Source organism: Lepisma saccharinum, chromosome 14 (assembly GCF_977018435.1).
Source record: "Lepisma saccharinum chromosome 14, izLepSacc3.1, whole genome shotgun sequence".
Lineage (NCBI taxonomy): Eukaryota > Metazoa > Arthropoda > Insecta > Zygentoma > Lepismatidae > Lepisma > Lepisma saccharinum.
In genome coordinates, this window is record NC_139242.1 from 19,468,554 (window position 1) to 19,482,542 (window position 13,989).

Below are 13,989 nucleotides of genomic sequence, written 5' to 3' on the forward strand. Positions count from 1 at the left end.
GGCAGTCACTTTTCTACGGGGAATTTGTACCCCCTCCTAATATAAGCTGGATATAAGGGGGCAGTCACTTTTCTACGGGGAAATTGTACCCCCTTCTCATATTAGCAGGGTTTAATAGGGCAGTCACTTTTCTACGGGGAAATTATACCCCCTCCTAATATAAGCAGGATTTAAAGGGGCAGTCACTTTTCTACGGGGAAATTGTACCCCCTTCTCATATTAGCAGGATTTAATAGGGCAGTCACTTTTCTACGGGGAAATTGTACCCCCTTCTCATATTAGCAGGATTTAAAAGGGCAGTCACTTTTCTACGGGGAAATCATACCCCCTCCTAATATAAGCAGGATTTAAAGGGGCAGTCACTTTTCTACGGGGAAATTGTACCCCCTCCTGATATAAGCAGGGTTTAAGAGGGCAGTCACTTTTCTACGGGGAATTTGTACCCCCTCCTAATATAACCTGGATATAAGGGGGCAGTCACTTTTCTACGGGGAAATTGTACCCCCTTCTCATATTAGCAGCATTTAATAAGGCAGTCACTTTTCTACGGGGAAATTATACCCCCTCCTAATATAAGCAGGATTTAAAGGGGCAGTCACTTTTCTACGGGGAAATTGTACCCCCTCCTAATATAAGCAGGGTTTAAAGGGGCAGTCACTTTTCTACGGGTAATTTGTACCCCCTCCTAATATAAGCTGGATATAAGGGGGCAGTCACTTTTCTACGGGGAAATTGTACCCCCTTCTCATATTAGCAGGATTTAAAAGGGCAGTCACTTTTCTACGGGGAAATTATACCCCCTCCTAATATAAGCAGGATTTAAATGGGCAGTCACTTTTCTACGGGGAAATTGTACCCCCTTCTCATATTAGCAGGATTTAATAGGGCAGTCACTTTTCTACGGGGAAATTGTACCCCCTTCTCATATTAGCAGGATTTAAAAGGGCAGTCACTTTTCTACGGGGAAATTATACCCTATCCTAATATAAGCAGGATTTAAAGGGGCAGTCACTTTTCTACGGGGAAATTGTACCCCCTCCTAATATAAGCAGGGTTTAAGGGGGCAGTCACTTTTCTACGGGGAATTTGTACCCCCTCCTAATATAAGCTGGATATAAGGGGGCAGTCACTTTTCTACGGGGAAATTGTACCCCCTTCTCATATTAGCAGGATTTAATAGGGCAGTCACTTTTCTACAGGGAAATTATACCCCCTCCTAATATAAGCAGGATTTAAAGGGGCAGTCACTTTTCTACGGGGAAATTGTACCCCCTCCTAATATAAGCAGGGTTTAAGGGGGCAGTCACTTTTCTACGGGGAATTTGTACCCCCTCCTAATATAAGCTGGATATAAGGGGGCAGTCACTTTTCTACGGGGAAATTGTACCCCCTTCTCATATTAGCAGGATTTAATAGGGCAGTCACTTTTCTACGGGGAAATTATACCCCCTCCTAATATAAGCAGGATTTAAAGGGGCAGTCACTTTTCTACGGGGAGATTGTACCCCCTTCTCAAATTAGCCGGATTTAATAGGGCAGTCACTTTTCTACGGGGAAATTGTACCCCCTTCTCATATTAGCAGGATTTAAAAGGGCAGTCACTTTTCTACGGGGAAATTATACCCCCTCCTAATATAAGCAGGATTTAAAGGGGCAGTCACTTTTCTACGGGGAAATTGTACCCCCTCGTAATATAAGCAGGGTTTAAGGGGGCAGTCACTTTTCTACGGGGAATTTGTACCACCTCCTAATATAAGCTGGATATAAGGGGGCAGTCACTTTTATACGGGGAAATTGTACCCCCTTCTCATATTAGCAGGATTTAATAGGGCAGTCACTTTTCTACGTGGAAATTATACCCCCTCCTAATATAAGCAGGATTTAAAGGGGCAGTCACTTTTCTACGGGGAAATTGTACCCCCTCCTAATATAAGCAGGGTTTAAGGGGGCAGTCACTTTTCTACGGGGAATTTGTACCCCCCTCCTAATATAAGCTGGATATAAGGGGGCAGTCACTTTTCTACGGGGAAATTGTACCCCCTTCTCATATTAGCAGGATTTAATAGGGCAGTCACTTTTCTACGGGGAAATTATACCCCCTCCTAATATAAGCAGGATTTTAACGGGCAGTCACTTTTCTACGGGGAAATTATACCCCCTCCTAATATAAGCAGGATTTAAGGGGGCAGTCACTTTTCTACGGGGAATTTGTACCCCCTCTTTTAAGTGGGAATTGACAGGCAGTCATTTTTCTACGGGGATATTTTACCCCCTGCTTAATTGACGGGAACTGAAAAGGGCAGTCATTTTTCTCTGTAGAAAATTGACTGTACAGTCTTTTTTCTACGGAGTCCAAATTCCCCGTCACGAAAACGGGGAATTTGGACTGCGTAGAAAATTGACTGTACAGTCACTTTTCTACGGAGTCCAAATTCCCCGTTACACCGGGATGAAAGGGTGGAGTTTGCAGAAGAATGTTTTAAGATTATGGTCTAAGCAGCGTTTCTCAACCGCCAGGCCTTGGTCCTGTACCGGGTTCCGGCGTCAATTATACCGGGCCCCGAGAGGTTCTTAAGAAGTTTGCGACTTGCAGCCAGAGCTGGTAACCACTTGGAAAGATGGCGTTTCTATCGGGGGTTCACCAGCGATAAGAGGAAATGATTTCTCGCCAGTACTGATGAGGATTCAAAGCCGCTGAGAGGGGTCTGTCTCCCGTGTAGCCTCATTGCGACGATGAGGATAATGATGATTATATGAAATTAATATCCCGCACCGTGGCCGTCCGATCCAAGACGTCATGCTATGGGCTTCGTCTACGGAACGCGCGCAGGTTCGAGTCTCTTGGGGGCAGCATAAGAACTTTTCTCCTGAGATTTCGGCCTGGGTATGGAACCGGTGGCCACCCACCATCGTGAGGAAATTGGGAAGCTACGAATGAGTAGCGTAAAACGGACATGGAAATCTACAACGACGACTGGGGTTCGTCGTGCTCACCACACGTCACCCCGTAACTGGTTGAATGATCTCCATCAGCAGGTGGGAGTCAGGTACACTCAGATAACTAAATGCATAATATCTATTGATGCACCAGAATGCATCGATTGATGTACTAAAGTGTGTTTTATGGCTTCTTCAAAGAAACAGATTCACATTTTATGCATTTAGGTGCATTCTTGTATGTCGTGAAAATACACCAAAATGCATCATTTGATTCAAGTGAGGATTCCTTTCGGTCGACATGCACTTCAATGCATCAGTTGATGCGTTTTGATGCACCTTGATGCGTTTTGATGCACCAGAATGCATCTTTTTTGATGATGCACTTAAACGTTTCTTCTTAGGTACGTAAACTCTGTAGCTCAGACCAAACGTTTAAGTGCATCATCCAAAAAGATGCATGAAAGTGCATGAAGAAACATCAACTGATGCATTGTGGTGCATCTCGACTGAAAGAAATCCTCACTTGAATCAAATGATGCACATTGGTGTTTCTTTCAGGACATACAAAAATGCACCCAAATGCATCAAATGTGAATCTGATTCTTTGAAGAAGCCATAAAACACACTTTAGTACATCAATCGATGCATTCTGGTGCATCAATCGATATGATGCATTTCGTTTTCTGTGTGTAGGTTGCGCCACGTGTTGTTTATTTATTCATATGCAATTAATATATGCTGGGATTCGAACCCTGGAACTCCGGTGGCTAGACCGAGCAGGCGATCACATGCTATTGAATTGACTGTCAGTAACGTTTCGGTTTTGATCACTTCAAATTTCTCTCTCTGGAGAACTAAAGAAAACGTGACCGCCACCATAAGTGTTTCAAGATATGGCACACCGTGTAGGTGTAAAATGCCGTTACTTTAAAGTTCTCGGTTTGCGGTCTTTACGGATTTTAAGTGGAAGGAATTTGTATGTGTGCTAGACCTTTACAGGTCACCCACCCTTGGAGAGGAGACACACATTAACTCGTATAGAAATTATTCGTCTTTAAATAATAAGTATAATGCCTGGATAGCAGCAAACACTTACCATAATGAAACAAGAAGCATTCGTTTGTTTTTGCCGTCAGGCTTTGCTTGCAGAGCTCCTCTCGCTATGAAAATCATCCGATGCCGCCACACACGAGTGGGTCCTCCCTAAGCCATGAAGAGAATGTGTTGTCTCGGGAGATTCCTCCAAAGTGTTTTAAAACTAGGAAGATTTCGCAACAGGACTTCTGCGGTGTTTGACGCATGTGAATACAGTTATTTAAATGCAAAAGGCGCGTTCCAAATATCATCCCACATGTTGAAATTTGCGTACATAGGAAACGCGCGCAAAATGTATGTTCTTCAATTGTTGGACACACACGGAAAAATAGGCAAGAACTGCAGACCATAGGCGTCCGCACGGAGTAGGGGGGGGGGGGCAATTGCCTCCCTTAATCATGGAGGGACAAGCAAGATTTGTCCATGGGGAATATTATATACCCCGATAATACTGTTGCCCCCTCAAAAACACCGCTTGAATTTAAAATGATCGCATTAATGTAAATTATTATAACTGAAATCAAATTATAGGTGTGAAATATATATTTTTAGGTTGAAATTCGATTTCTAAGAGGGAGATCTGGCCATCCTTGTTTCCCCCCTCCAGACGTTCATGTCCCTTCATTATTATACTTTCACGCATTGCCCCTCCACAACAGTGGACGGGCAATTCTAGGGGGGCAAAGGGGGCAAACATTGAGGTAAAAGAAAGCAGGACTAGCATAATCTAAGAGTAGAAGAACAAAAGGATACTCAAGATGGAATTAGTTTTCACGTCTTTCTTACATTATTTCTTCCAGACGGCAAAGAGCACCTGCAGGGGGCACAGAGGGGCAATTGCCCCCCCTCGATATCAAATTTTATACAGATAAAAACACATTTCGTAAAATATTCTTGCTCGCTTTGCCCGCAATATCTGCTTTTCCTACAGTCTTGTCAATTTCAGAGACAGCCTAAGCTAGGGGGCGGCGGGAGTTGGCCCTGGGCGCCGAACGATCTAAATGAAAAAGATTGTAAAAGAAAATGCCATGGCACCTCATGAATTTTTTTGTGCCATACTAAATCAATATTGTTTTCAAAAATTTGGATCTAAAAATATTCTTGCTCGCAATTTTTTTTTTGTAATGCATTGGAAATTACCAGAGAGAGAAGTTATAACTACTAAGTACTTCAGACATACACACGCACGCACACACACACACACACATAGATGCAATGAAACTAGATGAGATAAAATGAGGTTTTTCTTTCCCGACTGAACTTTCATCAAGTCTTTTGCCCACCCTAATCAGAGGGTCTGCTGCGCACGCCTATGAGGCAGACAACAATATAACGTTCTTCCCGCTTGTTACAATTATATTCCTCCCAAAGAACTTTACAATCTTTGTGTACATAGTTTAAATAAACAAAGTTCTTCCAAGAGTGTAAAAAGCTGGTTTTAAAACAGCAATGATGATATAAATGTTGGTTTCTTAAGATTTCCCAGACAGCAGAACCTAATGGCATAACATACCAAGTGGAGGTACATAGTGGTTCGGATCCCAGTTTTAACTGATTAGTCCCGATTAGCCTTTCTGTGCATAAAGTAGACTTAAACAAAAACTCAAACTAATGGTATAACTGACTGATTGTTAAGAAGACAGTGACGTATGAATGTTACCATTCTCTTGTATTTGCATGTTTCACAATAACACTGGAATAGTGTTTATATGTCCGGTATGCTTCCAGTTAAATTGATAACGTGAAACTAGATGCGACTATTTAGGTTCAATTTTCTGCTAGCAATCTAGTAAAAATCGTATTTTTCGTAAAACAAACATTGTAATCACCCCCATTATTGAAGAGTAAGCTTTTACAGTAACCCGTAATAAAAATTGGACACGTAGATCCTGAAATACTAGCTCCCTGCAAGGTGTTATGTGTGTTGCCTAACTCTACGGCGATAACTGGATTTGTATTGCCGGTGACCGTACCTAGCCTTCACCAAGAGAAATATTGCAATTCCACAACATTAGAAAAAATGTTGTTGTTAGATTGTCTTCTGAGGAAGAAGGACGTAATTAATTTTTTTGAAACTCTCCATTATCTTACGCTATTGAAACATTAACCATGAAACTCGTAATCACAAGAGGAAGTGTGTCTCTACAATAGACAAGAATATTGTCATATCCCTGCAAGAGATGCAGGAAGCAGGGAGCTTTCGTTGATTATCTGCAAACTATTCGTTTTCAGTTACTCCCTTCTTTCAGCCTTGTAATCAAAGGATCTCGGGTTTGGATCGCAAGTCCAGTTCCGATTAGCCTTCTGTGCATAAAGTGGACTGAAAACTCAAAACCAAACCAAACCAGCCCTGATTCCAGTAAATCCTTCAAATCAGACAATATACTTCTACGACATTTAATATCTTCTAGCTCTCTACACCGTTTACACCAGGTGTAATTGCAGGCGCACCACAGTGTCAATAGTGTTGCCCACGAGACGAGACTTTGGCCTGTCTGCTGTGAAATGCTGTCTCGTCTCGAAAATATTCGTTCGTCTCGTGACACATGATCAATCTCGTCTCGTCTCGAATATTTATAAGCCTGTCCCGTCTCGTCCCGTGGGCAACACTAAGTGTCAAGCTAGTGCAAGGAAATTGTGTTCAACCATGCAGACGCTCAAGTTCTGAAGATTCATCAAATGATGTATGCTTCTTTCAACGTCATTTGATTGGTTAGCATGCAGCACGTGATCATGCACCAGACTGTACACACCCAGGACGTAGTTCAAACGATGCAGACACCAAATCGACCAAGTAGGCGGGTCGGTTTTACACTTTGTAACGCGAGAATGCAAAGAGTGCCAAACTAAACGGGGCTAATGATGCCCGCACAATATTTGGCAAATTTGCTCCATCGGAAACTTTGAGGACGAAAGTAGCCCCCCCCTCCCCCCGCTCTCCATTCGACTACATGAAGTAAACAGCAAGATAGCTCATTGCAGTGTTTATTCATTTCTTACGGCTAAGTCTCTCACTGACAATTTGTTTGCAGAGCTCCATTAAACTTGAGGACCCTCGTTCACGTGATGCAGCTCTGGGACTGCAAAATCCGCAACTGCTTCGTAAATCATGATTATTACACAACTCTCATCCAGCAATGTCAATGCTTTACCCTTTTCCGTGCCTTCCTCAATGCACAATAAAAAGGAATAAGCACATTCCACATCTGCACAAAGTGGCCGAGGGTCCCATAATAAAAATCCAAGCAGACTTCGAGCGTTTCCCTTCCTAAAGATTTCGAGAAGTCAACGCAGATGCCAAACCGTGCCTGGACAGCTCTCTGCGGCATTAGTCGAACAGAGAAAGATGCTCTTTTGTTGGGATTATATTCGGGACAGCTATTTATGCGGCATTAAATCAAAGCACAAAGGCTTCCTTACAATCTAAATTCATTTCGACTGGGCATCTCAACAAATATAGCTCCCTGTGTTTCGCAACGGACAATCAGAAAGATGAGTCAGTGTGCATGAACGAGCATGCATTGGGGAATGAGGAAAAACGGATCGTATGTTGCTTCGACGCATGGGCGGGGAAACAATTACAAACTTTTAAAGGATTGCTTTCTGGGGGAAAGGATTTATAACATTGTTCCAAGCGATCAAGGGCGTACTCTGAAGTGACCTTCAAGAACGAAAACACGCTTTCTTTTATTTTGGACGGGAGACAATATAATTCGATATGCTTTTCCATATTTGAAATATGAACTTCAATTTACGCCCGTTACCCCTCACGTGCGTTCGCTTTTCTTATTTGCATTTTCTTCCAAGCTCGTACATTCTGAGGTTTCTCCCCCCGCAGTTGTTTTAATCGTGGCGGGGTGTCCCAGCTATAAATCGGGCGGGTCCTTATCTCCGGAGAGATCTTGAGAAAGCGAGTCTTCCAGCTTTGGTGATTTCTTTTCTGAGTTTCAACCCCCTCTGCAATTCTACTGGATATTCCAGTATTACGAGAACTCGATACACACGGCCATAAATTAGTATCTCCGTGCGTCGGATCCCGAAAACAGTTCCAAAACGCTCAAGGATAGAATATGATTTGTTTCCCCTAACACGATTCTCGCCTTTTTTCTTTTGGTCTGGGCTACACGTGGAAGGAAGAACAAGTTCCAGGATGTGTTCGTTTGCATATTTGTTGGCACAGATGAAATACCGAAACTACCATTGTTCAATGTTTGTTATGCTATAAAAGTGTAGACCTTTTGACAGTTGCTCAGGAAGAGATGCTACAGGAGTACATCGTACCCCTCACGTTTTTAGAGAGGGACCAGTACCTCCCCTGAAACCATCAACCCACACAGTACTCCCTGGTTTCCAGTAATTATCGCCGACCTCTGTGGCGGAGTGGTTAGCACAACGCACTAAAACGCCCGGGATCTCGGATTCGAATCTCATTCCGCGCTTGGATGTCCTTTGTGAGTGTCTCTTCATCAATTTCACAAGATCATCACTCATCCTCATCATCGCGATAAGCCAGAAATGGAAGAAAGGCGACGGATAAATAACAAAAATAAAATCAATATCAAACAACTAATTATCATTCATTAGACTCCCAATATGCGTCCGTCGAATGCATTTATCTATTTGACGTCACGTCATAAAGAAAGCTGTGTTGTGTTGGAACTTGACTTGTGAACATTCGCCAAAGCTAACATATATCTTGTCCACTAACTCTACGATTGAATGTTCAACAGTAACAACTTATGATGTACTAATTGCATTTTGCATACAGGGCGCCAGCAGGGAGGGGCCAGGGGGTCACTTGTCCCCCATGAGATTTCTAGAAAGAGTTAATGTATTAGGTCAGTCAAAAAGTAAATGCAATATTTTATTTTTTATTTTTCACAGCAACAATAGAAAACTTACAATGATATCATTTTTCAACATAGTCCCCCTGCACTTCAATACACTTAGTCAAACGTTCCACAAGCTTTCCGATACCCTGAGAAAAAAAGATTTTCGGCTGAGCAGCAAGCCACGAATGCACCGCTTCCTTCACCTGTTGATCTGTGTCGAATCGACGGCCTCTTAAAGCATCTTGAAGTGGACGGAACAGATGGTAATCCGACGGGGCGAGATCGGGACTGTATGCAGGATGCTCTAACACCTCGAAGCCCAGATTCTGAAGAGTTTGAGCGGTGTTGGCGGCGGTATGGGGACGCGGGTTGTCATGCAACAAAAGAATGCCTTCCGACAATCGACCTCGTCGTTTGCTTCGAATTGCAGGCTTCAACTTGTTCGAAAGCATATCACTGTATCGTTCACTGTTTATTGTTGTCCCCTTTTCCACAAAATGTTCCATAATTACCCCTTCTGAGTCCCAAAAAAGTGTGAGCATCACTTTTCCTGTAGAGTGTTGACGCTTGACTTTTTTTTCACTGGAGATTCAGGGTGTTTCCATTCCATGCTCTGGCGTTTGCTCTCAGGTTCGAAGTGATGGATCCATGTTTCATCTCCAGTGATGATTCGATTCAAAAAGACTTCACCTTCGTTAGCACGTCTGTCCAATAATTGCTGACAGATTCTCACACGATTTCGCTTGTTCTCGTCAGGGAGTTCTTTAGGGACCCATCTCGCACAGACTTTATGAAAGTTGAGCCTGTTATGGATAATTTCATATGCAGAACCATGACTAACGTGCATATGGTTTGCCACTTCATCAACAGTCACTCGTCGGTTAATCAGAATCAGCTCACGGACTTGCTCAACGTTGTCATCAGTAGTGGATGTGGCTGGACGACCTGCTCTTTCCTCGTCCTTCACACTTGTTCGACCGCTTTTGAACTTTTCAATCCACTGGTAAGCACTTCGCAGCGGTAAAACATTGTCACCGTATTGTGCTGAAAGTCTTCTATGGATTTCAGCTCCTGGTACACCTTCAGACCACAAAAAACGGATTACAGAACTCTGTTCTTCTGTGGTGCACACGGGCAGTGGCGCAGCCATGTTTACTTGGCAACACTGAAGAGCGAACTGAAGTGATGACGCTGTAATCTGCCACAGGCGAAGACAACGATACTATCTATCGGCTTGCGAGCGCAGAAAGCTGTACAGCCAACCTACGGAAGAAAAGAAAAACATTGCATTTACTTTTTGACTAACCTAATAATTAGAATGGTGAAATTGTAGCGATAAGTTATTTAAAAAAATATTGTTTTCTGTTACTTAGAGGAAGTAAGTTACAGCAACTATCATTATTATTATTAATAATATTATTTGAAGCAGGGTTACGTTTAAGCTTAGTCTATTTTACACTGTTATCTAAGTATAAGAAACAGCTTTTTGTCCTACATGAATTAATATGTTAAGTATACAGTTATGTACATTGTATACACAGAATATGGAAATTACAAATGAATGTAATTTTAAAAACAACATAAGAAGTAGTAGTAGTAGTTGTAGTATTTATGATGATGATGATGATCATAATAACCATAAAAATAATAGCAACAATAATAGCAGTAATAATAATGATGATGATGATGATGATGATGATGATGATGATGATAGTTTCTATGACTACCCCCCTGAGAAAAATCCTGCGAGCGCTCTTGTTTGTATATACAACTTACTCTTGCTTCTTATTGTTTATTAATGTTACGTTATTACTTTCCTTCGTTTAGATAAGTCTTAAAGAAACCACATTCAAGATCACAAAATTGAATAATGTTTATCGCACAAATAATACTACACGCACGTTCTTTGTTTCCAGAAATTTGACAGATGTCAGCATAGTCATAAACTATCGCCATATCCTTTATCTTGACGTATCCGACAACAAGCTGAAGGACATTTCTATAATCAGTGCTATGGAACAGTTGCACACGCTGAAAGCAAACAGGAACAAGCTCACTTCAGCTGCTATTCCTCCTATGCCTTACCTCCAGGTAAATATAATCTCTGGTGAGCTTTTTTTAACTTTCTTAAGCAATAATCCCCTTCTGTTTGATGTTGGTAATAGATTGCAGTGGTCAATAGATGTAAAATTGTGGACGGCTTCAAGAATCAAACACTTTATTGAAGAGTTCTTTCTTCTTTCTGGGGGTACTGTCTAATTAGTGAGAAAGTGAGCAACAAAATGCATGTGCTCTAACGCAGATATTAAAATGACAAACCAAATTACCACTCGCCTGCTGGCAAGGTGAAGTGCCTTAGTTGAATACATGTATAGACTCCTCATTGGTTAATGTGTAGGCATCTTTCGCCCAACGGAAATATAGGAGCAGCACCTAACTAACTCCCTAGCATTCCTATACCCTGAGGTTTATATGGCTGCAGCAACACAAGCCTTTCGTCTGTCCCTATCCTGGGCAAGATCAATCCAATCTTTTCCATCCTTACCGATTTCCTTTAGATCCATCTCAACGTTATCCCTCCATCCTCGTCTTGGCCTTCCTACAGGTCTCTTACCGTCAGATTTCTCAACAAGAATCGTGTAAACTCTTCTTTTCTCCCTCACATGGCCTTCCAACCTGTTTTCTTCATTTAATTATTTTAATAATATCTGGACCGTGCTCTTCCTTGGCCGTGCTGTCTAAGGCGCTGTGCTTTGGACTCCGACTGCGGGATGGCATGGGTTCGAGTCTCTTTGTTTTTGCCTGTGTATAGGACCGGTAGCAACCCACCACCATGAGGAAATTGGCGCTACGAGTGAGTAGCGTAACCCGCTCTCGGAAATCTCTACAATGGCTGACGGTTCGACGTGCTGACCCCACGTCACCGGTTGAAGATCTCCACACCTTAGGTAGGATTGTGGAAGGGAGACTGGCAATCGGGAGATAGGCCAAGGCCCTTACAGGCTGTAGAGCCACGGGTTATTATTATTATTATATAATAATATCTGGACATGAATACAAATTATGCTGTTCTAAATTATGTAACCTTCTCCACTCACCTGCTACCTCATCTCTCTTAATTCCAAAGGAGCAGCAACTAACATTTGAAAACAACAAAGAATTTATGCTTTAAAATAGCAAAATGATTTACAAGTTGTACTGCTACATGATGACATCGTTTAACATACATTGCATAAGCTGAGAATTTATCTAATTCAATCGGCACTATTGGAGTAACTTTCGTGCAGAAGTAATTTTGCAACTTTTAGAACTTTAGTTCGCTTACAAAAGTAGCTAAAAGCAAAAAACTTATCTAATCAGCACTCATGAGAAGTATGTGTGTGAAGTGGTCCAAACTGCAAGAACGTAGGATGTACTAATTGCATTTTGCATACAGGGCGCCAGCAGGGAGGGATAACATATTTTTCAACCCCATACTGAAATTGACTAGGATAATATTTCTTGCGTGATTTGAAAGAATAATTTTGTCTTAATCACTACCATACTTAGTTCTTGACAATTTTGAAACAGTGAATAATATCCTTCTTGCATAAACATTCAGTTTTTGAATTAATGAATGTATCTGACTGTGAGAGGATAATTATGAACTGTTGCGGTCATCCCATTAACACGAAACTAAAAAAAAGCGTGCTGTGGCCACATCATGTTTTGTCGACGTGTCCAAAAGTGATCATATATTATTCCAAAACACGAAAACAAATGATATCGCTCCTAAAGGCAATGTTTTTGTAGACATCTCGAGGCTTTATTATGTTTGAAAAACTGACAGTTTTACGCACGGCAGCTGGTTCCACATGAGGGCCAAGGCAGACCTAGAGACTAACCACAGAAGTATGAGAACACAAAGGATGTTTGGTAACTTTAATTAACTCCTGTCCGTCTTAAATTTCCATTCCTCTTGTCTCCTTTTAAGCTTTCTTCTGAATGCTAAGAGATCTTACCTCGCCACTATGATTAATTGGTCGTTGTCTCAAGCCGCTTGAACACATGGCATTGAAGCAAATGCCTCATTTTCTATCACTTATTGTTATCCCGGCTCATCATTATGGGATGAAAAGAAACGCTGTGGCGAATTCCTACTCTTCCCACTCGTCTCTACTTTATCGGAAACGACCCGACGCTCTTCTTTTGTCTTGGCGAGATGAAACAGACTTTGCTTAAAGACTTTTGTCATCTTATGCTAATTACAAGCCCGAGGACTCTTTAAGACTCTGGAAGATTATTGATTCCGGGAAGAAATAAGAGACGAGCAAAAAAAAAAAAGTATTGAAGGATGAGAATGGAAAATTCTCTAACGAGCCAAAAGGTTGTAAATGCTTAACGCCGAGGATGGGTAACAGAAAACCGACTTTGGAAGAAAAGAAGTGATGCTGAACGGGGTAATTGCTGATAGCCGGTCAAGAAGGTGGTGCTCCGATGATGATGGATGAGTTGCTTTTGTCTTCCGAAATTACGCTGCTAATTATGACCGTATAATTAACATGGAATGGAAAACACTGAAATAAGCATGGTCGTGTGTTTAAGCCGAATTCATTTTCGGCCCCTTAAACATGAATGAATTTACATTAGTAATCGTCGGTTCGAAGCCAAATGCGATTACGTCCTAATGGATGCTCGCTGATACCTCTGAGTAAGCATACACCTTTATGTGGTAATTTGGTGTGGGAAAAACTACACCTGTGCAACTTTGCAAATTGATACCTTTGCGCATTCCACTTGCCTTTAATTTGAATTCTGACGGAAGAAATATATTTGAGGCGAGGAAGGGAAGTTTGGACACAGAACCGGAAGTTGAATTTGGGGACCTTTCAGACTGATACGATGAAGTTTATGAATCGCAAACATATGGACAGGACGCAACAAGACCCACAGAGTATTATTCTGGCTGTGGTTCCAGACGACAGAGCCTCGTTGGACTGGCAAGCGGAACGGCGAAGCGATACGCAACACGTATCCTTGTAGAATGTAAAGGATACTTCACACCAAAGCGACAATCGAACACGAATCTCCAGCGCGGCAAACCAAACGTCCTACTGACATGACCACTGTCAAGTCAACGCAC

At 42.0% G+C, this 13,989-nt stretch overlaps 1 protein-coding gene across 2 annotated transcripts in view; it reads left to right on the forward strand.

Moving 5' to 3' along the window:
- LOC145998439 (leucine-rich repeat-containing protein 23-like) overlaps window positions 1-13,989 on the forward strand; it is a 256,171-nt gene that overhangs the window by 38,968 nt on the left and 203,214 nt on the right. For both annotated transcript variants that reach the window (XM_083134848.1, XM_083134849.1), the window contains exon 4: window positions 10,784-10,958. In XM_083134848.1, the coding sequence (XP_082990974.1) occupies window positions 10,784-10,958 (175 nt within the window). The remainder of the gene's footprint in view (window positions 1-10,783; window positions 10,959-13,989) is intronic.